The 23,564-nt window shown below is 46.2% G+C and overlaps 1 protein-coding gene across 2 annotated transcripts in view; it reads left to right on the forward strand.

Moving 5' to 3' along the window:
* Positions 1–17,409, forward strand: part of LOC310773438 (CAP-Gly domain-containing linker protein 4) — an 82,148-nt gene extending 64,739 nt beyond the window's left edge. For both annotated transcript variants that reach the window (XM_083633319.1, XM_083633320.1), the window contains exons 13-15: positions 15,527–15,591; positions 15,791–15,869; positions 16,214–17,409. In XM_083633319.1, coding sequence (XP_083489445.1) covers positions 15,527–15,591; positions 15,791–15,869; positions 16,214–16,580 — 511 coding nt within the window. In that variant the 3' untranslated portion in view covers positions 16,581–17,409. The remainder of the gene's footprint in view (positions 1–15,526; positions 15,592–15,790; positions 15,870–16,213) is intronic.
* Positions 17,410–23,564: the final 6,155 nt, after the last annotated feature.

The raw sequence follows: 23,564 nt of genomic DNA on the forward strand, positions 1-23,564 counted from the left end.
GGAGAGTGTGGTCAGAATGACTTGTGGAGAGTGTGGTCAGAATGACCTGTGGAGAGTGTGGTCAGAATGACTTGTGGAGAGTGTGGTCAGGGAATGACCTGTGGAGAGTGTGGTCAGAATGACCTGTGGAGAGTGTGGTCATGGAATGACTTGTGGAGAGTGTGGTCATGGAATGACCTGTGGAGAGTGTGGTCATGGAATGACCTGTGGAGAGTGTGGTCATGAATGACCTGTGGAGAGTGTGGTCATGGAATGACCTGTGGAGAGTGTGGTCAGAATGACTTGTGGAGAGTGTGGTCAGAATGACTTGTGGAGAGTGTGGTCAGAATGACTTGTGGAGAGTGTGGTCATGAATGACTTGTGGAGAGTGTGGTCAGAATGACTTGTGGAGAGTGTGGTCAGAATGACTTGTGGAGAGTGTGGTCAGAATGACCTGTGGAGAGTGTGGTCAGAATGACTTGTGGAGAGTGTGGTCAGGGAATGACCTGTGGAGAGTGTGGTCAGAATGACTTGTGGAGAGTGTGGTCAGAATGACCTGTGGAGAGTGTGGTCAGAATGACCTGTGGAGAGTGTGGTCAGAATGACCTGTGGAGAGTGTGGTCAGAATGACCTGTGGAGAGTGTGGTCAGAATGACCTGTGGAGAGTGTGGTCAGAATGACTTGTGGAGAGTGTGGTCAGAATGACCTGTGGAGAGTGTGGTCAGAATGACCTGTGGAGAGTGTGGTCAGAATGACCTGTGGAGAGTGTGGTCATGGAATGACCTGTGGAGAGTGTGGTCATGGAATGACTTGTGGAGAGTGTGGTCATGGAATGACCTGTGGAGAGTGTGGTCAGAATGACCTGTGGAGAGTGAGGTCATGGAATGACCTGTGGAGAGTGTGGTCGGAATGACCTGTGGAGAGTGTGGTCATGGAATGACCTGTGGAGAGTGTGGTCAGAATGACCTGTGGAGAGTGTGGTCAGAATGACCTGTGGAGAGTGTGGTCAGAATGACTTGTGGAGAGTGTGGTCAGAATGACTTGTGGAGAGTGTGGTCAGAATGACTTGTGGAGAGTGTGGTCAGAATGACCTGTGGAGAGTGTGGTCATGGAATGACCTGTGGAGAGTGTGGTCAGAATGACCTGTGGAGAGTGTGGTCAGAATGACCTGTGGAGAGTGTGGTCATGGAATGACCTGTGGAGAGTGTGGTCATGAATGACTTGTGGAGAGTGTGGTCAGAATGACCTGTGGAGAGTGTGGTCATGAATGACTTGTGGAGAGTGTGGTCAGAATGACCTGTGGAGAGTGTGGTCATGGAATGACTTGTGGAGAGTGTGGTCAGAATGACTTGTGGAGAGTGTGGTCATGAATGACTTGTGGAGAGTGTGGTCATGGAATGACCTGTGGAGAGTGTGGTCATGGAATGACCTGTGGAGAGTGTGGTCAGAATGACCTGTGGAGAGTGTGGTCATGGAATGACTTGTGGAGAGTGTGGTCAGAATGACCTGTGGAGAGTGTGGTCATGAATGACCTGTGGAGAGTGTGGTCATGGAATGACTTGTGGAGAGTGTGGTCATGAATGACCTCTGGAGAGTGTGGTCATGGAATGACTTGTGGAGAGTGTGGTCAGAATGACCTGTGGAGAGTGTGGTCAGTGAATGACTTGTGGAGAGTGTGGTCAGGGAATGACTTGTGGAGAGTGTGGTCAGTGAATGACCTGTGGAGAGTGTGGTCAGTGAATGACTTGTGGAGAGTGTGGTCAGGGAATGACCTGTGGAGAGTGTGGTCATGAATGACCTGTGGAGAGTGTGGTCATGGAATGACTTGTGGAGAGTGTGGTCATGGAATGACCTGTGGAGAGTGTGGTCATGAATGACCTGTGGAGAGTGTGGTCAGTGAATGACTTGTGGAGAGTGTGGTCAGTGAATGACTTGTGGAGAGTGTGGTCAGGGAATGACCTGTGGAGAGTGTGGTCATGAATGACCTGTGGAGAGTGGTCATGGAATGACTTGTGGAGAGTGTGGTCAGGGAATGACCTGTGGAGAGTGTGGTCATGAATGACCTGTGGAGAGTGTGGTCAGTGAATGACTTGTGGAGAGTGTGGTCAGTGAATGACTTGTGGAGAGTGTGGTCAGGGAATGACCTGTGGAGAGTGTGGTCAGTGAATGACTTGTGGAGAGTGTGGTTTTCCGCCATTTAGCCAGTCAATAGGAAAGGCACACAGAAGGGAGACAGGGAAGCACAGAACAACAGGCTGACCTTAGTATCCCTTCTGATACAATAATGGCCAGCTCTCCCAGTAGTTCTACGAGTAGTACAAGTCAAGTCAAGTCAAGTCAAATTTTATTTATATAGCACCTTTCATACACAAGGCAATTCAAGGTGCTTTACAAAAAAATAATCGAAAAAACAAGCAGCAAAGCAATGCACATATAAAAAAAACACACATAAAAAAACACAGCCGACAGTTTTAGTTCAAATATATACTCAAATTAACAAACATGAAACATTATTTCTGTTTTAAATAAGTTACAAGGCACTCTTCAGTATTATTATTACATGTACAGTCCATTTGTTGGAAATGTACAGGAATCTTTTTTTTTTTAATTACAGGCCGAGAGAGGCAGTAGTTTAGTAGCAGTTAAAAGCAAGAGTAAACATAAAGGTCTTTAGCTTGGATTTAAAAATAGGCAGAGTAGGGGCAGATCTAATGTGTTCAGGGAGTTTGTTCCAGTTATGAGAGGCATAGTGGGAGAACGCGGCTTCACCATGTTTTGATTTGGTCCTCGGGACAATTAGTAGACCAGTGCCTGAAGATCTCAGGGATCTGGATGGTTCATAGTGTAGAAGCATTTCAGAGATGTAGTGTGGGCCTGACCCGTTGAGAGATTTGTAAACTATTAGCAGAATTTTAAAGTCTATTCTAAGATTTACTGGCAGCCAATGCAGGGATTTGAGAACTGGTGTAATGTGTTCAGCTTTCTTGGTTCTTGTTAGAACTCTAGCAGCCGCATTCTGAATGAGCTGTAGTTGTTTAATAGCTTTTTTGGGAAGACCATTGAAAAGACTGTTGCAGTAGTCTAGCCTGCTAGAAATGAAAGCATGAATTAGTTTTTCAAGATCTTGTTTGGACATGTAGCCTCTAATCCTTGCTATATTTTTTAGATGATAGAAGGCAGATTTTCTTATAAGCTTGATGTGGGAGTTGAAATTTAGATCAGAGTCAATAATAATGCCAAGATTTTTTACCTGGTCCTTAGGCTTCAAAGATAGGGATTCGAGGTGAGCAGTAACTTTGAGCCTATCTTCTTTTTTGCCGAAGACAATTATCTCTGTTTTGTCTTTATTAAGTTGGAGAAAATTCTGGCACATCCAATCATTAATTTGCGCAAGGCACTGACACAGTGTCTCTATGGGGGCATAGTCATCCGATGAGAGGGCTATGTAGAGTTGGGTGTCATCTGCATAGCTATGATAAGCTATTTTGTTTTTTTGCATAATTAGGCCCAGAGAGAGCATATAAAGGTTAAACAGGACAGGACCTAAAATTGATCCTTGGGGTACCCCACATGTCATTTTGGTTTGGTCAGATGTGTAGTTGCCAATGGAGACAAAGTAGTTCCTGTCTTGCAGATAAGATCTGAACCACTCTAGGACCGTGCCGGAAAGCCCGACCCAGTTTTCCAGTCTGTCCAATAGAATTTCGTGGTCAACCGTATCAAAGGCAGCGCTGAGGTCTAGTAACATTAAGATTGAGATTTTACCTGAATCAGTGTTCATTCGGATGTCATTTATAACTCTGATAAGCGCAGTTTCGGTGCTATGATGGGGTCGGAAGCCTGATTGGAAGGGATCTAGGAGATCATTGGAGGATAGAAAGGTATTGAGTTGTTGGTAGACAGTTTTTTCGAGTATTTTGCTAATAAAGGGAAGATTTGATATTGGTCTGTAATTGCTGATTATAGAGGGGTCGAGGCTACGCTTCTTTAGCAAGGGCTTAACAACTGCAGTTTTTAGAGATTTTGGAAAAATGCCTGTAAGAAGAGAGGTATTAATTATCTTCAGTATGTCGGTCGCCAGGCAACTGTAGACATTTTTTAGAAAGCTTGTTGGCAGGGTGTCTAAGCAACACGATGAGGATTTAAGGCCTCGTATCGTTTCTTCTAGTTTCTTGTGGTCAATGACATTGAACTGAGTCATGTTAATTAAGCACCTATTCTGTGGGTGCGGCGGAGCCACATTTGTTCTTGATGTGGAAATAGTTAGTCTGATATTTATAATTTTATCCCTAAAGAAGGTCGCAAATTCATTGCATTTGACATTGGATAGAAGATCAGGGGCAATTTGTGGGGGGGGGGTTTGTCAGCCTGTCAACAGTGGCAAAAAGAGTGCGAGCGTCATTGGTGTTTTTGCTGATAATGTCGGAGAAGAAGAATTTTCTGGAATTTTTTAGTTCCTGGTTGTAGGAGTGAAGACTATTTTTATAGATGTCATAATCGATGTGAAGTTTAGTTTTCCGCCATTTGCGCTCTGCTTTCCTACAATCTCTTTTTTTGTTATTTACAGAGGGAGCGTTTCTCCATGGTGCTTTTTTCTTACCGGAGATTAGTTTAGATCTAATGGGAGCTACAGCATCAATAGCCTTTAGGGTTTTAGAATTGAAGTTATCTAGGAGATCATTGACAGAGGCTGAGGAGAGGCAAGGGGCCAGCGAGAAAGCCTCCATGAACCGTGTGCTAGTGCTCTCGTTGATGTGACGCTTTTTGATGGTTTTTGACCGAGTAAGAGCGATAGGGGTGACCTTGAGTTCAAGAAAGATACAGAGATGGTCGGACAGAGCAACATCACTAGCTGAAAGAAACGATGACTCAAAGCCCTTGGTGATAAATAAGTCTAGGGTATGGCCTCGATTGTGAGTGGGCCCAGAGACATGTTGTAACAGGTCAAAAGTGTCAAGGAGGTTATTCAATTCTTTGGCATTATTATCATTGGGGTTGTCAATATGAATATTAAAATCTCCTGCAATAGTTAAACAGTCGTGTTCTATGGAGATTATAGAAAGGAGTTCTGAAAATTCATCAAAAAAACTACTAGAGTACTTAGGTGGTCTGTATATAATCAGTAGTAAAATAGAGGGAGAGCACTTCAGAACAGCGGCCAGATATTCAAACGATGAAAAGTCGCCAAACGATACCTGCTTACATTGAAAAACATCAGAGAAAATAATAGCTACTCCTCCCCCCTTCTTACCGACTCTGGGGGCGTCAATGTAGTTAAAATTAGGTGGGGCTGACTCATTAAGAACATATTCCCTGTTGTTTAGATCAAGCCAGGTCTCTGTGAGGAACATGAGGTCCAGTTTATGACTCGTAATCAGATCATTTATTAGAAGCGACTTGCTTACAAGTGACCTAATATTTAGCAGTGCAGCCTTGATACTTGCGTTGCTGGGTTGATTTTGTAAATGCTTTTCAGAGTGTCCCTGGAGAACAGATACTAGGCTTGGTCCTGGAACAGGACGTGCTGAGAGATAATCTTTGTTTGTTCTGTAGCTAATCAGGGTGGGGATAGCTAGACATTTGATCGTTTCATGATGCTCTGTGACCTTGTTTTTGGGGCCGGAAGTGATTTTTTCAGTTTTCCCCTTTGGGGCGGGCAGGGAGATTGAGGGAAAGGTGAGCGGGTGGGAGGGGGAGGTGGTTTTGAGGGTGGGGGGTCGGAACAAGGAGGTCTTGGGGGTGGGGAGGAGCGAGGGGGTCTTTGGAGTGGGGAGGAGCAGGGGGTGCTGGCTATGCTGGCATGAGTCTGTTTAGCCAGTGTGTTCATGGATGGAGAGGGCTGATTAGCCAGCTCATTTAAGCGAGGGGGTCTTTGGGATGGGGGGGGGCGAGGAGGAGGAAGTGTTGAGGGTGGGGAGGAGCAGGGGGCGCTGGCTATTCTGGCGTGAGTCTGTTCAGCCAGTGTGTTCATGACAGATGGAGAGGGCTGATTAGCCAGTTCTTTTAGGCCAGGAGTCTGTTCAGCCAGTGTGTTCATGACAGATGGAGAGGGCTGATTAGCCAGTTGTTTTAGGCCAGGCGGAGGGGTGCACTGCAGGCCAGCTAGTCCAGCGTCAGCCCGCTCAAACAGTTTGTTGGAGGTGCGGAGCGGGCTAGCTAGACTAACATTAACCTCCTCAATCAGCTTGTTCATGCCAGCTGAGAATGGCAGTAGGTGGAGGGAGGGGGAAAGGGAGGAGGGCGATGAGAGGGAGGTGGAGGAGTGGAGGGGGGGGGGGGGAATGAGGTCTCCAAGGAAACACCTGGGGGGGCGTCGCTCTCCGCCGGGTCATCGGGCCGTTGAGCTGTGGTGGGGGGCGAGAAGAGGGAGGTGGGAGAGTGGAGGGGAGGGGGAAAGAGTGGGGAAGGGGGGGTGGAGGAGAAAGGGGGGGTGGAAGAGAGGAGGGGAGGGGAGAAGATGAAGTCGTCGTCGTTTGGTGGAGCCACGGCGTCGACCTGTAGAGCCAGGACAGCTGCTGCAGGAGGCGCGGCGTCGTCCTGTTGAGCCGCGGCGTCGAAATGTAGAGCCGGGGCGGCGGCAGAAGGTGGGGCGACGACCTGTAGAGCCGGGACAGCGGCTGCCGGGACAGCGGCTGCCGGATGTGTGGCGTTGGACAGTTGGGCCGGGGCGGCGGCAGGAGGTGGGGCGTCGTTGGTCAGTTGGGCCGGGGCGGCGGCAGGAGGTGGGGCGTCGACCTGTAGAGCCGGAGGTGTGGCGACTGCCGGAGGTGTGGCGTCGTTGGTCAGTTGGGCAGGGTTGGCAGCTGGGCCGGAAGCTGCGTCGATCTGAGCAGGTGGAGCAGGGCTGGAGGAGAGCTCTGTGGCCGCTGCGTCAGGCTGTCTGCCTTGGGGAGGCTTTAGAGGGATCTTGACCTTGTAATAGTCCACCGTGTATAGTAGGTTAGAACTCAGTAAAGCCTCGCCAGCACTATTGAGATAGCGCCCGTCCGGAGTGAAGAGGTGCTCACGCTGCCAGAACAAATTAAAATTCTCAATAAAGTTTACTTTATGTAGTGGGCAGGCGGTGGAAAGCCATGAACTTAGGCCTAGTAGTCTGCTGAAGCGGTTCGTGCCGTGAGATGGTAAAGGGCCACTGATAAAAGCCTCAATGTTTAGAGAGGCTAGCATATTCAGCAGATTGGCAAAGTCAGATTTAAGTTTCTCTGATTCTTGCTTATAAATGACATTTTTTCCAATGTGCAGGATCACCCTTGTCACAGCTTTGTGAGATGTAAGTAGCTCTGTAATTTTTCCTGTTATGTCAGAGATTGCGTCTTGAGGGAAGCAGTATGTTTTGGAATTTCTCCAACTCCTGATGTTTTTGACTGTACAATCTCCTATTATCAGGGTTGTTATGGCTTGAGTGTCCTTGGGCTCTGAGGCAGCATTTCTTCCCTGAGGCCTTGTGCTAGCGCTAGCCTGATTTTCCCTCTCATGGTGGAGCTGGGCAGCTATGTCAGCTGGAGGTGATCGAAGCAGGCCAAAACGATTCTCAAGTTGCAATTCCATTAGCGGAGGAGGGGGGGCTGTTCCTCCTCTCGTGACAGTAGTCCATGACCGCTCGTTTTGGGGTTTGTGGTTAAGCAGTTGACGACCCTCCTCTCTCGTGCGGAGAGCCCGTGTGCGGTCATTAGCTTGCCGAGCCGAGCACCGCAGGCTGGAATTTAGGGAGGGCCAGCCTGTTGCTGAGCTGATTTCAGGGTTTTGTGGAGTAATTGCGGATTCGGAAATCACTAATCTCTTTGGGATATGTCTTTGTTTATGCTTCGGGCTCGCAGTTTGGTTAGCGATGTTACCAAGGGCTTTCTCCGGAGCTGGCAGGCTAGCCGCATCAGTTAGCTCTAGGTTAGTAGCCATAGCAGTTTGACTCGGTAGCAGTGAGTCAGCATCCCTGGGAGATGATAATGTACTCACGTTGCTCGTGACATTCCGTGCAATTTGACTCGATGGCAGTGAGTTCTTTGAGAGATGAAATATCGTTGTTTCCAGTACGGCAATCCTTTGAAGATGATCACAGCAGCGTATATGAGGCATATTGTCCGACAGTCTCCGGAGTGCTAGGCTATGCTAGGCTATACTTAGCCTGGGTGAGCTCCGAAAGTGCTGTTAGTGGTGATTTCATAAAAATAGGATAACGATTCAAAATGAAAGATCGTTACTAGAAAGTGGCGTAGTAGTAAAATCAGGGGGATAAAAGAAAAAAGAAAGTTTCGTAGTTAAAAAGCAAAAAGCTGGCAGAGAAGCAGGAGCAAGCAGAAAGGCGACTGTTTCTCTATCTGCAGCAAGGAGGAACCTTGTACAGTACAGTAGTATTACAGTAGTATTACTCCAGACAGCTACCATTTGGATAGACTCATCCACTCAAATCAGGTTGCTAGATGTTGATGAGACGGAGGTACTGTAGCTCACACAGTTTTATTAGTAGATACAGTATTTCCAGAGCACTTAATCTGCCCGTGATGGATAAAGAAGCACTGAATGTTGACATATTTGTCTCTAAAACACCTGAGATTGACTTGAGTGAAGGTGCCTTTTCCACACATATGAGGCGAATGGCCCTGTTTCTACTGAGCTCATCATGCTATGATCAAAGAAGAGAGAGATGTCAATGAAAAAGAAGTCGTATTTGATGCCTCTTCTCATGAGAAAGATGGCCGTTCAATAAATGAGCGTCTGCTTGTAAGCCTTAACTTAAATCCAGATCTTTTGAGCATTTTGATTAAGTTTAGGAAGCATCCAGTGCATGTAATGGCGGATAGCAAAACGGCAATTCTACAAATCTGCCTCAACCAGATTCACGTGGACAGATGGTGAGTTGTGTCACAAAAGGAGATCAAGGTGAAACCACAAAGGATGTTAAGAGTTCAGTTTGGAGTGTCTTTGAGTCCATTTCTGTTAGCCGCTACCTTCAGACACCATCTCAAACAGCACAAAGGAGGAAACCCTGAAAAACAGTCTTTATGTGGATGATTTTATAACTGGAGCTTCAGAACTGTGTGTAAAGGCCAGAGAAATAATGGCAAGTGCAGGAATGGATCTTTGTAAGTGGAAGGCAAATAGCATTGAGCTACAATGAGAATGGCCACAGGAAGAACAAGAACAAGTGAAGGATTCCACTCTGTTAAAGGTTTTAGGTCTAGTCTGGAATAGTGAAACAAGATGATTTAGTTTTTTAAATGATGGATGCGATGAAATATGTGAAAGACAAAAAAGTCGATTTGGATGAAGAGCTTGCGACAGACCTAGCAGTATGTTGGAAGGAGTGGTGTGCAGAACAAACAGCTGTGAGTAAAGGGTCCATAAATAGACATTATGATTCACAGTTTGAGCAACTGACGAGGCGGTGGAAGTGTCTCGAGTTTTGGAACAGATGGAGAAAGGAGTATGTGATCAAGTTGTGTTTGGCTCACTGTACCAGTAAAATAATTTGTATTCATGTTTGGAGATTTAGTTCTCAGTCACGAGAAGAAACTACCACATGTGGAGAATGGAATGAGTGGAGGAAGTGTTCCATGGCAGAGATGGAAAAAGATCATGTTCCATTCGGCTACCTTCTAACAATCTCAGAAGAGAGCTGTTGAACTTCTCTACCATCTTGAATTAGGGGGATGAACGTGCTACTGTTCATCGGGCCGGAGTTTGTTGCAGTTTTTAGTCTATCTCAGATAATAATCTCTCGTCCATGAATAAAGCTCTGAAAAAGATTGAGAAGGATCAGCCAGAAGCAGTGTGGATAGCTTGCATCTCAATCTGTGTATAAACATAAACAATTTGTTGGACTTGAAATAACAAAGTGACAAATAGGTTTCTATGATAAACCCCACTACCCCAGTAGGCCACATGTGGGTTCTATGATAAACCCCACTACCCCAGTAGGCCACATGTGGTTTCTATGATAAACCCCACTACCCCAGTAGGCCACATGTGGTTTCTATGATAAACCCCACTACCCCAGTAGGCCACATGTGGTTTCTATGATAAACCCCACTACCCCAGTAGGCCACATGTGGTTTCTATGATAAACCCCACTACCCCAGTAGGCCACATGTGGTTTCTATGATAAACCCCACTACCCCAGTAGGCCAGATGTGACACATGTGGTTTCTATGATAAACCCCACTACCCCAGTAGGCCAGATGTGACACATGTGGTTTCTATGATAAACCCCACTACCCCAGTAGGCCACATGTGACACATGGAGTGGAGAACATGCTGCAGCTGAGAGGAGGTCTATGTTGCTTTATTTCTCAAATAAACATCAGCCACCCAAAACCTACCTTTGCTGCATTATTGTTTCCCACCCAAAGCATTTAGAATGCATTGTGATCGTCAGTCTGGGACGTAGGAGCTTAGGAAACCTTCAAGGCATTATAAGTGAGACATCTGTGCAGCTATTATGTCCAAATGACTATCATTTTGTTTTACTATCTCTGAATCAGTTTCTGACTCACTGCATCTGCATTTTGAACTGTTGATCGTGTGTGTGTGTGTGTGTGTGTGTGTGTGTGTGTGTGTGTGTGTGTGTGTGTGTGTGTGTGTGTGTGTGTGTGTATTGTAGGGGCATTGGTCACTAATGTAAAACAGACAAACAAATGTACAGTTTGTCTATTGCCTGCCTACATAATGAATCACCAGTATCAAATTGTCGAGGAATTCACACACAATAAATTCCAGGAGACTTATTTCCATGGTGGTCCTCGTTTGTAATTTAAAAAAGAAGAAGAAAAAAAGCATGTCTGTCATAAGGAAGAGCAACATTGCTGTGGTTATCCAGCATAAAAAAACTAATGGGGATTTACTGATTTGATCGTTTTAAATGATTCAGCATTGATCCTGTCAGTGCCCCTGACCAAGGTACTGGCAAAAGAACTGGAGTTGGTCCCCGGGCGCTGCACAGTGGCTGCCCACTGCTCCTAGTTCTAGGAAGGTTCCTAGTAGAGGATGGGTCAAATGCAGAGGATGAATTTCCCCAAGGGGATAAATAAAGGATAACTTAATAACTTAATAACTTAATAACTTAACTAATGGCAAAACAAAATCTGGTATAAAGAGGATGTGAGCGGAGTTGTCCCATAGAAACTTCTTCATAACTATTGCAGTGCTTTCTCTCTGTTAATCCAATTGATGCAGCTGAGCATAATGACACATTTGGCCGCATCTTTAATCCTAGATTTAGATAAAGGGATTTTCTGTAGTTTGCAAATTATGTACTTGAACAGTCGGACAAACTCTGTTTGGATGTCTTGGTCTGCACTAGGATGTCTTGGTCTGCACTTGGTCTGCACTAGGGTTAGATCATCTGTTTACACTACACCCTTTGTACAGTGTTAACATCTCTGCCCTTTTTTCACTTATCTGCTGAGAAAGTGGGAACCACTCACATGGCGCCCATGTTGATCATTTAGAATAGCACACGATGAACAAAGGCCTTGTTGTTTCTTCAGATGAGATTGGGATTTCACACTACACAAAGTGTTGACTCAACAGCTGCACAAAGTGCCAAGATGGCTATTTTTGGAGATCTGTTAATCCTGGGATATGGAAAAGCTTTGTCTGACATACGGTGGGTTCAGAAAGTATTCAGACCCGTTCACTTTTGGCACAGTCTGTTATGTTGCAGACTTAAGGCTGTTACACACCAAGAGCGATGGGAATATACGGCACGAAATTGCGATGTGAATTTTGACCCACCTGTCAATCACAGCAACAGATGTGTACACGTCGGACGTGAATTTCTGAAAAATCGACCTTGGTCTGAAAAAATAAACACCGCAATAACGCTCAGCGGAACATCGCCGTTGGTATTCACAGTTGCATTGACTGATAATAATAGGCTTGAAAAATATTATTGACAATCGCATGAAAAAAACCACAGTGTGTAAGGACCTTTATGCTGAACCCACTGTACATATTCACTGAGCAACAAGACACATTATTTGCCACATAACACATTTTGTTGTTACTCTATATTCTCTGCAAGTGGATAAAAGCTGTTGAACTTGTTTAATAGGACGAATCAGCGTGACGTCACCACAACAAAAAAGTACTTCCGGGTGCCACTGCAGCAGAAATATGTATGTGTATGAAATAAAGCTGAAATGTTGTGTCAAACAAACAATATCTCAAAAGCTATACATCACATGGCCTATATGTTGACATTGTGAGAGCAGAAGAAGCTAAAGGGTAGATTCATGTATGATCTATCTATGTAGTGTTCAAACTGTGAACTGTCGCAGTTTTAACATGTGTGAATTTAGTCAAAAGTACAGCCTGCTAAAGGTGCGTTCACACCGACCTATTAACGTTGGTCGCTGGCGTCGAGTTTACATACAAAGTCAATGCAAACGAGCGATTGAGCATATATTCGCCTGGGAGAATAATCGCTGGGCGTCCGAGCGGCAGAGACAGAGCGATAGGGAGAAAATACGCTCGTCGCTCAAGATGAAATATTCCAACTCGAGCGAAAATACGCTGGCATCAGTCGCTCGCTGTTCAACACTGATTGGCTGCCGTGTGAGAGCGAGTCAAGGATCTCTCTGGCTTGGAACAAACCGCTGGTTTATTGTGTGGCAACAAACCGCATTGACAGGCTGACAGCTGACATGAAGTGAAGTCTGTACTACCGGTATGCAGCTCGCATTAGGAGCACGCTGATAGGCTTAGCTTGTAAACAATGACGGTGGCTTGTAGTGGACAAACAGCATGACATTGCGTAACGTTATATCCCCCACATGTCCGTCATTTCGTGTGCCTGTTGATGAGCGATTTAAACAGAGCGACAGAGCGATTCCAAAGGGTTGACTTGAGCGACAGAGCGAAAAATAAATATCTCGGTGTGAACGCTCCTTAAGAGTGAGTTCCTGGCTCCATAGGGTCCAGTGATAGAGGCTGAAAAAAATATAAAACAAACTGTGATTTCTCAAACGGCACAAAAGATAAATTGAAGCTGAAATAAGGTGATAGAGTCCTAAAGGTGGTGACTCGTTTAAAGTTTAAATTGAGTGTCTAGCCATATAGTATATAGCTTAAAGTATGAAGGAGCAGTTAGAGTTCAAAGAGGGCATAATTTCACCATGAACTGCTGTTTAAAACCAACGGCAGTTGCACCCGGAAGTATAGCCAATCAGTTTCTTTATAAAACATGCTGATTCTTCCTATTGCATAAGGCATTAATAGTATTCTGCCTTGAGTGCTTAATGTGTCATAACTAAGTGAATAGGTTTTTTTCCATGTCATTTGAAATAATATATTCATGTAGTTAAAAGGAAGAGAGAGGTTCTCCACATTCCAGAGGCTGCTGGTTGAGTTAATGTATTCAACCTTCATACCGACTCCACATTTTTTTGATTAGCGTGTTAGCCAACACCGTGGCTCCCGTTGCATCACTAGCTTGCTGGGGAAGCTAATCAGGTCTGACTGTGATCAGTGCTTTGCTGGGAGACCATCTGGTGCTGCAAGTGGTGTTGGAGGACCAGTAGGAGGTGCTGTTCACTCTGGTCTCATGAACAATATCACCAATGCCCCAGGGCAGAGACAGGGAATCTATCCTGTGAGTGAGCACCGTCCTTTGGATGAGACGTTAAACCTGTGGTCAATAAAGATCACATCAGTACCCTGCGCAGGAGTAGGGGTGTAACCCCGGGGCCCTGGGGGGTGTAACCCAGGTGCCCTGGGGGGTGTAACCCTGGGGCCCTGGGGCGTGTAACCCCGGTGCCCTGGGGGGTGTAACCCCAGTGCCCTGGGGGGTGAAACTCCAGTGCCCTAGGGGGTGTAACCCGGGGCCCTGGGGGGTGTAACTCCAGTGCCCTGGGGGGTGTAACCCCGGTGCCCTGGGGGGTGTAACTCCAGTGCCCTGGGGGGTGTAACCCGGGGCCCTGGCTACATTCCCACACATGCCTTGCTTCCATCATGGCCACCTAATCACCCCTCATCTAATGAGCACTTTCAGGCCTCAACCCTCCTCCGTGAGAGCTGATGTGTGGGGAGCGTTCTGGTGTCTACACATCGTTCTGGTGTCTACACATCGTTCTGCTGTCTACACATCGTTCTGGTCTCTACACATCGTTCTGGTGTCTACACATCGTTCTGGTGTCTACACATCGTTCTGGTCTCTACACATCGTTCTGGTCTCTACACATCGTTCTAGTGTCTACACATCGTTCTGGTGTCTACACATCGTTCTGGTGTCTACACATCGTTCTGGTCTCTACACATCGTTCTGGTCTCTACACATCGTTCTAGTGTCTACACATCGTTCTGGTGTCTACACATCGTTCTGGTCTCTACACATCGTTCTGGTGTCTACACATCGTTCTGGTGTCTACACATCGTTCTGGTGTCTACACATCGTTCTGGTGTCTACACATCGTTCTGGTCTCTACACATCGTTCTAGTGTCTACACATCGTTCTGGTGTCTACACATCGTTCTGGTGTCTACACATCGTTCTGGTGTCTACACATCGTTCTGGTGTCTACACATCGTTCTGGTCTCTACACATCGTTCTAGTGTCTACACATCGTTCTGGTGTCTACACATCGTTCTGCTGTCTACACATCCCCCCCTCACACACACCTCCCGATATGTGCAGTGCTTTGGGTGCCTTGAAGAGCACTGAGTATGTAAATACAGTCAATTATTATTATTTACCGTCTTTGCCACTTTGCTGTCCATCTGGTTGCTCTCCACCTGTTCAGTGGGAGTTCTCCTCACTTCTCCTCCCTCCTGGTCGGTCCCACTTGTCTGTTGTCTTTTTTTTTGCCCCGCCCTGACCCACTCTTCTCGTCTCCCATGAGATCAAAGCTGCTCTTTGAAAAGACGGCGGCACCTGTTTTCACTCGAGTCGCCATCCCTCCTTCATGTTCCTTCCTCTCCTCCTGCGTGTTTTCTCATGAACCCAGAAGCTCACCTGACCGTATGCTGAGCCAAGCACATGGACAATCTCTCACATTCTCCACTTCTTCTTCCCTTTTCTTCTCCTGTCAGCAGCTATCAGGAGCCATTAGGAAAACAAACCGCTTACCTTATGCCACCCCCACCCCGCCCACACTCCGTTTTTGTCCCGCTCCCACGGCCCACTCACATCCCTTATAAGACACATTTGATTTATTTATTTATTTGCTTATCTTTTCCCTTTTTTGCTCATTTCTCGACACATCGGCTGTCTCGCCCGTAATGGCTTTCAGAGCTCAACCATTATCACACCCACATAGCGGCTTAAGAGTTTTTTTTTATGTATTTACTTTTTGCTTCTCGCTGTAGCGCTCCCTGTCAGAAGAGGCACCATCTTCAAATACCAGACCTCAGTCAAATCTCTCTCAACTGTGAAATGTTACAGAAATCTGCCGGTATTTAATTAATTTGCAGAATGGTCCTTCATGATTAGAATAGAGGGTAAATGTCAGTGGATTTTTCCATTTTCATGTTTCTAAGATCTCAATAAGGATACGTAAAGGTTATGTGCATAGAAATTATATTGTCGGGTTACTTTCATCTTCTTTTATTGGCAGGATCCATGGATCTGTTGACTGCCTCTCGGAGCTCTCGTCATCACGCCTCAATCGATCTTTTAGCGGTGAGTCATGTGCCGGCTTTGCCCTCAGATAAGTTATTTGAAATATGTGTCTTGTATACTACTGCAATAGTGGCACCATGCTGAGAGCTTGTGTGCTCATGGCTGCCAGGTGTTCATGTGAGAGCTTGTGTGGTCATGGCTGCCGGGTGTTCATGTGAGAGTACTTGACTGTCTTAAAGCTCATGTGATTGTCATGCAGGGATGATCCGTCGCAGCTTCAGCACATCGTCAGCCATCGCCGGCCCCAAGGAGAGCAGCAGAAAAAGCCCCGTTAACAGGTGTGTCTCTCCCTCCCTCACTTTCCACACAGCCCCTCCCTCCCTCCCTCCCTCCTCATCCTGTCAGCTTCATCCTAATCCCCCACAGTTGCAGCAGAATCAATACTGATAAGAACCGGCAGTATTAGTCAGCAAAAGGGCGCTTTTGTTCAATGGCCAGCGCATGATGGTGACTATAATGAGAGTGAACCACCACCAACCTCCCATACAGTCAATCTCACCACTTAGCCTTTATACTGTCTGTCTTCTACTACTGTATCTTCTCAGCCTTTTACCTGTAAATCTCTCTTTTTTTACCCTTATATTTTTCTCTCTATCTTCCTACAATTCATCGTTTTCAAAAGGAGCCGTTCCACCCCTCACCGTCGGCGCTGGAGCACCCTGAGTGGGGGCAGCGGTGGCGGCACCACGTCAGGGTCCTCCGGCCCCTCGCCCGGCTCGGGCGGCGGCCAGGTCGGCCTCCACCTGGGGATGCAGGTCCTGTTGAGCAGCGCCAACGAGATGGCGTTGATCCGCTACCTGGGCACGGCCGACTTCGCCCCGGGCCTCTGGCTGGGCCTGGAGCTGCGCAGCCCCAAGGGCAAGAACGACGGCTCGGTGGGCGGCCGGCGCTACTTCAGCTGCCGCCAGGGGCACGGCGTGCTGGTCCGGCCCAGCCGCATCACCTACCGCGGCATCAACGGGGCGCGCTTGGCCAACGAAAACAGCTGAGGACTGTTGAAAACGGGGGTGGGATGGGAATTGTGGCGCAGCAGACCTAAGAAAAGTTGAGAGGTTGTTACTTTGTGTTTGTTTGATTTACTCGGTGAAAGTTTTTAAGTATTAGCTAATGGCTTCTTATTCTTTTTATTTTCCCCCAATTCATTTTCTCATTCATTTAGTTTTCTATAGTCTTCTGTGCTCCTCCAGAAGTAGTGCGAGTTGCAGTAATGCACACGTATTGTTTGAACTTAAACTACTACATTTGTTTTGAAAAAAAGGAAGCACTTTATTAAATCCACTTAAGGCTTGTCAGGGTGGGGAACAAATGTCTTCAGAAGACATAAAACACTGCACTACTATTGGCCTGATTGCACTGAAGAAATGACAAGCGTCAAGAAGATAAAGCAGATGATATGGATGCTGTATGTGCACACATTCAAAAGTATTTCCATACGCAAAGCTAATTTTTATCACATCAAGTAGAGGTTTTTATCAGCCAAGTTGGGTAGTAATCTAGCCTATTCCCCAACTTAAAGTAGATATCTATTCTATACAGTATTATGTATCTAAACATACCCAGTACAAGGGTGCATAAGACGAGCGCTTTGGAGCGAGTGAGGAAAGGCTACAGGGATGTCAGCTTACAACTGATGGAACTGGGGTCAAATCCTGATGTTCAGTTCTCTTGATAGAGTACAGTACCATACTGGATACAGTGTTACAGTAGAGTACAGTACCATACTGGATACAGTGTTACAGTAGAGTACAGTACCATACTGGATACAGTGTTACAGTAGAGTACAGTACCATACTGGATACAGTGTTACAGTAGAGTACAGTACCATACTGGATACAGTGTTACAGTAGAGTACAGTACCATACTGGATACAGTGTTACAGTAGAGTACAGTACCATACTGGATACAGTGTTACAGTAGAGTACAGTACCACACTGGATACAGTGTTACAGTAGAGTACAGTACCACACTGCATACAGTGTTACAGTAGAGTACAGTACCACACTGGATACAGTGTTACAGTAGAGTACAGTACCACACTGCATACAGTGTTACAGTAGAGTACAGTATCACACTGCATACAGTGTTACAGTAGAGTACAGTATCACACTGGATACAGTGTTACAGTAGAGTACAGTACCATACTGGATACAGCGTTACAGTAGAGTACAGTACCACACTGGATACAGTGTTACAGTAGAGTACAGTATCATACTGGATACAGTGTTACAGTAGAGTACAGTACCATACTGGATACAGTGTTACAGTAGAGTACAGTATCATACTGGATACAGCGTTACAGTAGAGTACAGTACCATACTGGATACAGTGTTACAGTAGAGTACAGTATCATACTGGATACAGTGTTACAGTAGAGTACAGTACCATACTGGATACAGTGTTACAGTAGAGTACAGTATGCCATTGTTCCATTTGTTCAAGACCAAATTGCCCAGGATTGGATGTGGAACAATTGTTCTGGGAGGTTTCTAAAAGCAATTTCATGCAGGAAATATGTCATTATCCAGAAGTTTGAAGGTTTACTGTTTGATTAGATCAGCCTCGGCAATCAGCAGAGAACAAGCAATCGATTGTGCGAAGCAGGCCCACTACTCGGTAAAACATTCATCTAGCGTCCACTTAGGGCATGTAGATCACAACGGTAGCCCTGGAATCTCCAATGCCCTTATCTCATTGATATGTCTGGTCAAGCCCTTTGTGATTGCAAAGCAGCGGTGGTCAGAACCCAAGGTCGGCTGAGATATCCACCGCAGTTTCCACAGATGAAACAGGAGCGCATTTAAAATGTAAGCTCACATATCTCTTGACTCCGCTTGAAACATTTCTATCAACAGTGTCGTCTTTGAAAGACTCAACTGGAAAAATGTGTCTCATTTATATCAAGGCCATCTCTGTGATAAATTGTCATTACACAATGACAGTGTTCAAGCTGTCAAATTCCATCTATAGATACACTTGCGTATTTTCTGGAATCCCAAATCGCATTAACAGTATGAGAGATCTCAAATTGCACTGATGGATATGAAAGTCATTTGGTGCTGTGTTTGTGTGAGTAATAGATTGTGTTCATTCCAGAAATTAATTACTTATGTGGATATTTGGACATATTGTGTGATTAGTGTGAGGGTTTTGGTTTGATGCATTTTACACATTGTGGGGAAAAACCGGTATTTGTAAAATACAAAATAAAGATTCTATTCTAATTTCACTTCTCTCTTTGGCTCTTATCCTCCTTGGCTGTGTGACTTTCTTAGAGCGTTCATTGAAGTTCAGAGGAGAGTTGTCTTTCAGGACTGAAAAATGAAATAGTGAAGCACTTTGAAATGGTTAAAGTTCTGCTCACTTGCTATCTGATGCCCTGGGGCTCAGCCCAGTGAAACCTGAAGAAGCCTTGCTGGTGGAGTGGCATTGCTTCCTGATGTGTAGCTTGAACACAGAAAACTCAATGCAACAATGTGCATATACTTCCCCATAGCTTATACAGTGAAGGTGATATGAGTGATTCAATCTATTACGCCTTGGTCATGGAAGAAAGGGACATCATTTAAACCAAAAATCACATTTTCAGTCCATTATGTGAAATCACATTTTCAGTAAAACTAGCTCTGAAAGCAGAATTATAGGGAAAACAATGGCAAACAGACGGCTACAGTAGTAGCCTCCAACTATTATTCGATTTATCGATTTATTTTAAGCCATATTGCGAAGAATTGTATTGCGTAAATTGTATGTGGGTGAGAGACATAGGCAGAGTGAGAGAAAGGAGTTTGGTGAATAGTCCGCTGTAAAAAGTTAAACCTGCCTGTCGCACACAGGTTAAACCTTTTGCAGTGGGATCTTGTGCCAACTCTGTTTTCTCATTCTCTGCCTATGTCTCTCACCCACAGGAAAGCAAGGGCCCCTTGGTGATGATTTCCAGAGTTGGTCTAATCATCTCCGAGTGCACTGGGTCCCGGGTTTAGAGGTGGCTCATTTCAAATGGGATGCAGACCAGCACTTGAGCACTGCCAAGAATCCCAGACTGCCTCGTGCTGGCTGAGCAGCACCACCTCTCCAGGTCCATTTGGACACCTCTCATTATCATGGGTGACAGACGATTTGTCCTCTGCACCTGCCAACAGATCTGTTAATCAGTAGCGTGACATCATCATCATCATCAGTCATGACTTTTGAGCCACCATGTGCCATATGTGTGACATCTGTTGCATTAACTGAAAGTAGCTCAGTACAAGCGGTTGGTGTTTTGAGGTGTGCAAGGTCAAGCATTCAACCCCTGGCTTCCACCACACATCACACTGTGTTAGTTAGTGGTGTGAGCGCTTATGTAAATCAGCCAATGAAAGCACTGGAAACAGCTTGCTCCATTGGATGAGCAAAGTCTTTCTGACCTCTGCCTCCCTACATTCGGTGTGGCAACAGATCTTTGTTGTCTGGGAAAGATAAGAAGTCAAATGCATAGTGGGATGACCTTGGATGTAGCATAATGAGATAAGGCAATACTTGTGATGCACCACGCTGCATGTTTGAATCCTAAAACCTTGTCTTTTGTACTTTGTTATCAGCAGTGTGAACAAATGTATACAGAATAATGATGAATGCAAAAACAGAAACAAAGCTCAGGTGTGTCACAGTCGGCTGTTTAGTTGCACCATCAGCAGCTGATATTAGTAGAGAGTGTAGAGTGAAACCCTGTTGGGAGACAAATGCTTTTACAAAACCTGCATGATGTCAAAACAAACACTAGTCTGCAATTTAACATAATGGGTAATATAAAGCCATGGGGACTGCTGGCTCCAAACAGCTACTAAATACATAGTGGCAGTCGCAGCCGCCTTTATACTGTAGCATGTAGCATGTAGTAGCGCATGCAGTAGTATGTATATTTGGGATCATGTCTATGTTCCCCGGGTTCTATGTTCCCCGTTTTTCACTAACCTCTCCCAGCCCCCACGCCAAACCTAACCTCCCCCCATGCCTAAACCTAACCTCCCCCAGACCCTAACCCAAAACCTAACCTCTCCCACCCCCACGCCTAAACCTAAGGTCGGCATTGCAGGTGGTCGGCATAGCGGGTGGACACCATTTGGGAAAAGCGGGGAACATAGGACCCGGGGAACATCCACCCGCAATGCCGACCTTAGGTTTAGGCGTGGGGGTGGGAGAGGTTAGGTTTTGGGTTAGGGTCTGGGGGAGGTTAGGTTTGGCGTGGGCGCTGGGAGAGGTTAGTGAAAAACGGGGAATATAGAACCTGGGGAACATAGAACCCGGGGAACATAGACATGATCCCGACCCGGGGAACATAGGGATGACCCCGTATATTTGAACCTAAAATCCTGGCTCCCCCTGGCCAGTGACACTTAGGAATAGACTAGGTGACAGCCAAGTATAGTTTGATGACAAGCTGGAGAGACAGTTGACGGTCGGAGAGACGGGCCCCGTTCCAATACCCATACTTCCATACTATTTAGTAGGCAAAAAAAGAATTAGTATGTCCCAATACATAGTATGTCAGATGCAGTATGCCAAGAGTACCAGGATGTTGTACTACATCAGCTCCTATTTCGGAGTATGCATCGATGCATGCTGCGCCAGGCAAACTTCCCCACAATCCTTTGCGCAGCGGAAGTTCTTCTTCTTCTGTTTTATGGCGGTTGGCAAACAACTTTTTGTGCATTACCGCCACCTACTGGAGTTATGTCGCACTGACTGAGCTGCGTGTATAATCCACGCCCACCTCCATGACGCCGTGAACACGTCAATAACTATGATAAAAACACTGACAGAAATATGCACGTTATTATACTGTTAAGAATGAAACTGCATGTAAGTATCATCACATCAGTTTATTAGAAACAACAACATACATTACAATATAACAGCAATTTGTTTATTTGATTGTCTGTTCCAATTTTGTAAATGCTTAGTCTGAATTTTTTGTATAATGTACTGTTTGTTATTGCCAAACTGTGTTTATTGAATAAAAAAAAAAAAAAAAAAAACTCAAATGTGGCGCTGCGGACGTCGGCGGAAGTGAGCAAGAGGTCGGAGTTCAGGAAGCTCACGTGATGACAGATGTAGTGTGTCCCAATAGTATGCATTTTGCATGCATGCTACACACTACAATCCATACTTTGTGAGGGCAGCGGCAGTACATACTACAAGAAAGAAGTACAAGTATGGGTATTGGAACGCAGCCACGGCATCCGGTACGGGATGGGTTTTAGCACCCCAGCCTGGCTCTCTCGTGAGGGAGAAATCCTCAAACGCTACGATTTAGCCTCTTGAAAAGCTGTGTAAACATCGGCGCGGCCTGGGGTCCTTCAGGCTAGAGCGAGGTGCTCGCCGCAGGCGAATGACGTGCAGCGCACAGGCCTCCTTGAGGCGTGATTTCTATTCGCACATAGGTTACGCAATAACCACGCCCTGTGCCCGCCTATGCAGCAGTCAAGCACCGGGATTGGCCAGGAGCAAGTCTTTTGTGAAAAACTGTAAAACCAATTTTTGAGGGGTTAAACTACTTGGAGTCATTATAAATGGAGTCATTATAAATGATGACGTATGGGAAAGTCAATGTAATAATAGTTGTGTTGAAGGGGACTCTTGTTGTATTGTGTGGTTAATTGAAAACTAATTATGTTTGTCTCTGCATAGGAGGGGCTGCATCCTTCAATGGGGGATTCATGTCCCTGCTTCTGACAGGGGAAGGCACCAGGACTGCTGCCTACATACTGTAACTGGACCCATTTGCAGGAGCTTAGCCTACTGTATGTGTTTGGTTTAGTTCAGTTTTGTCTTGTCTTATCAAGTTTTGAATAGTGATCTGTTTATTAAGGACAATAAAACCTTTTCGAGTCGTTTGTTGGGGAAAGCCATAACAAAACTGCATTGTGGGGGGTCAGAGAGAGGACAAGGCAGGAGAGAGAGGCGCGAGAGAGGCAGGAGAGAGAGGACAAGGCAGGAGAGAGAGAGAGAGGACAAGGCAAGAGAGGACAAGGCAGGAGAGAGGACAAGGCAGGAGAGAGAAGAGAGAGGACAAGGCAAGAGAGGGCAAGGCAGGAGAGAGAAGAGAGAGGACAAGGCAGGAGAGAGAGAGGACAGGGAGAGAAAGGACAAGGCAGGAGAGAGGACAGGGAGAGAGAGGACAAGGCAGGAGAGAGGACAAGGCAGGAGAGAGAAGAGAGAGGACAAGGCAAGAGAGGACAAGGCAGGAGAGAGAAGAGAGAGGACAAGGCAAGAGAGGACAAGGCAGGAGAGAGAAGAGAGAGGACAAGGCAAGAGAGAGGACAAGGCAGGAGAGAGAAGAGAGAGGACAAGGCAGGAGAGAGAAGAGAGAGGACAAGGCAAGAGAGGACAAGGCAGGAGAGAGAAGAGAGAGGACAAGGCAAGAGAGAGGACAAGGCAGGAGAGAGAAGAGAGAGGACAAGGCAGGAGAGAGAAGAGAGAGGACAAGGCAAGAGAGGACAAGGCAGGAGAGAGAAGAGAGAGGACAAGGCAAGAGAGAGGACAAGGCAGGAGAGAGAAGAGAGAGGACAAGGCAGGAGAGAGAGAGGACAGGGAGAGAAAGTACAAGGCAGGAGAGAGGACAGGGAGAGAGAGGACAAGGCAGGAGAGAGAAGAGAGAGGACAAGGCAGGAGAGAGGACAAGGCAGGAGAGAGAGGACAAGGCAGGAGAGAGAAGAGAGAGGACAAGGCAGGAGAGAGAGGACAAGGCAGGAGAGAGAAGAGAGAGGACAAGGCAGGAGAGAGAGGACAAGGCAGGAGAGAGAAGAGAGAGGACAAGGCAAGAGAGAGGACAAGGCAGGCGAGAGGACAACCAGTCCACCACCATCCCCACTGTCTGACCTCCCATCTCCCTAGCCCCCCTGTCCTTCCTTCTAACTCCCTTCCCGTCCTCCAACAAAATTCCCTCCTCTGCCATCTATGTATGTATCTCCCGGCTTCCTTCCTCTCACCCT

The sequence above is a fragment of the Poromitra crassiceps genome (genome assembly GCF_964638095.1).
Source record: "Poromitra crassiceps genome assembly, chromosome: 3".
In the NCBI taxonomy this organism is placed as follows: Eukaryota; Metazoa; Chordata; class Actinopteri; order Beryciformes; family Melamphaidae; genus Poromitra; species Poromitra crassiceps.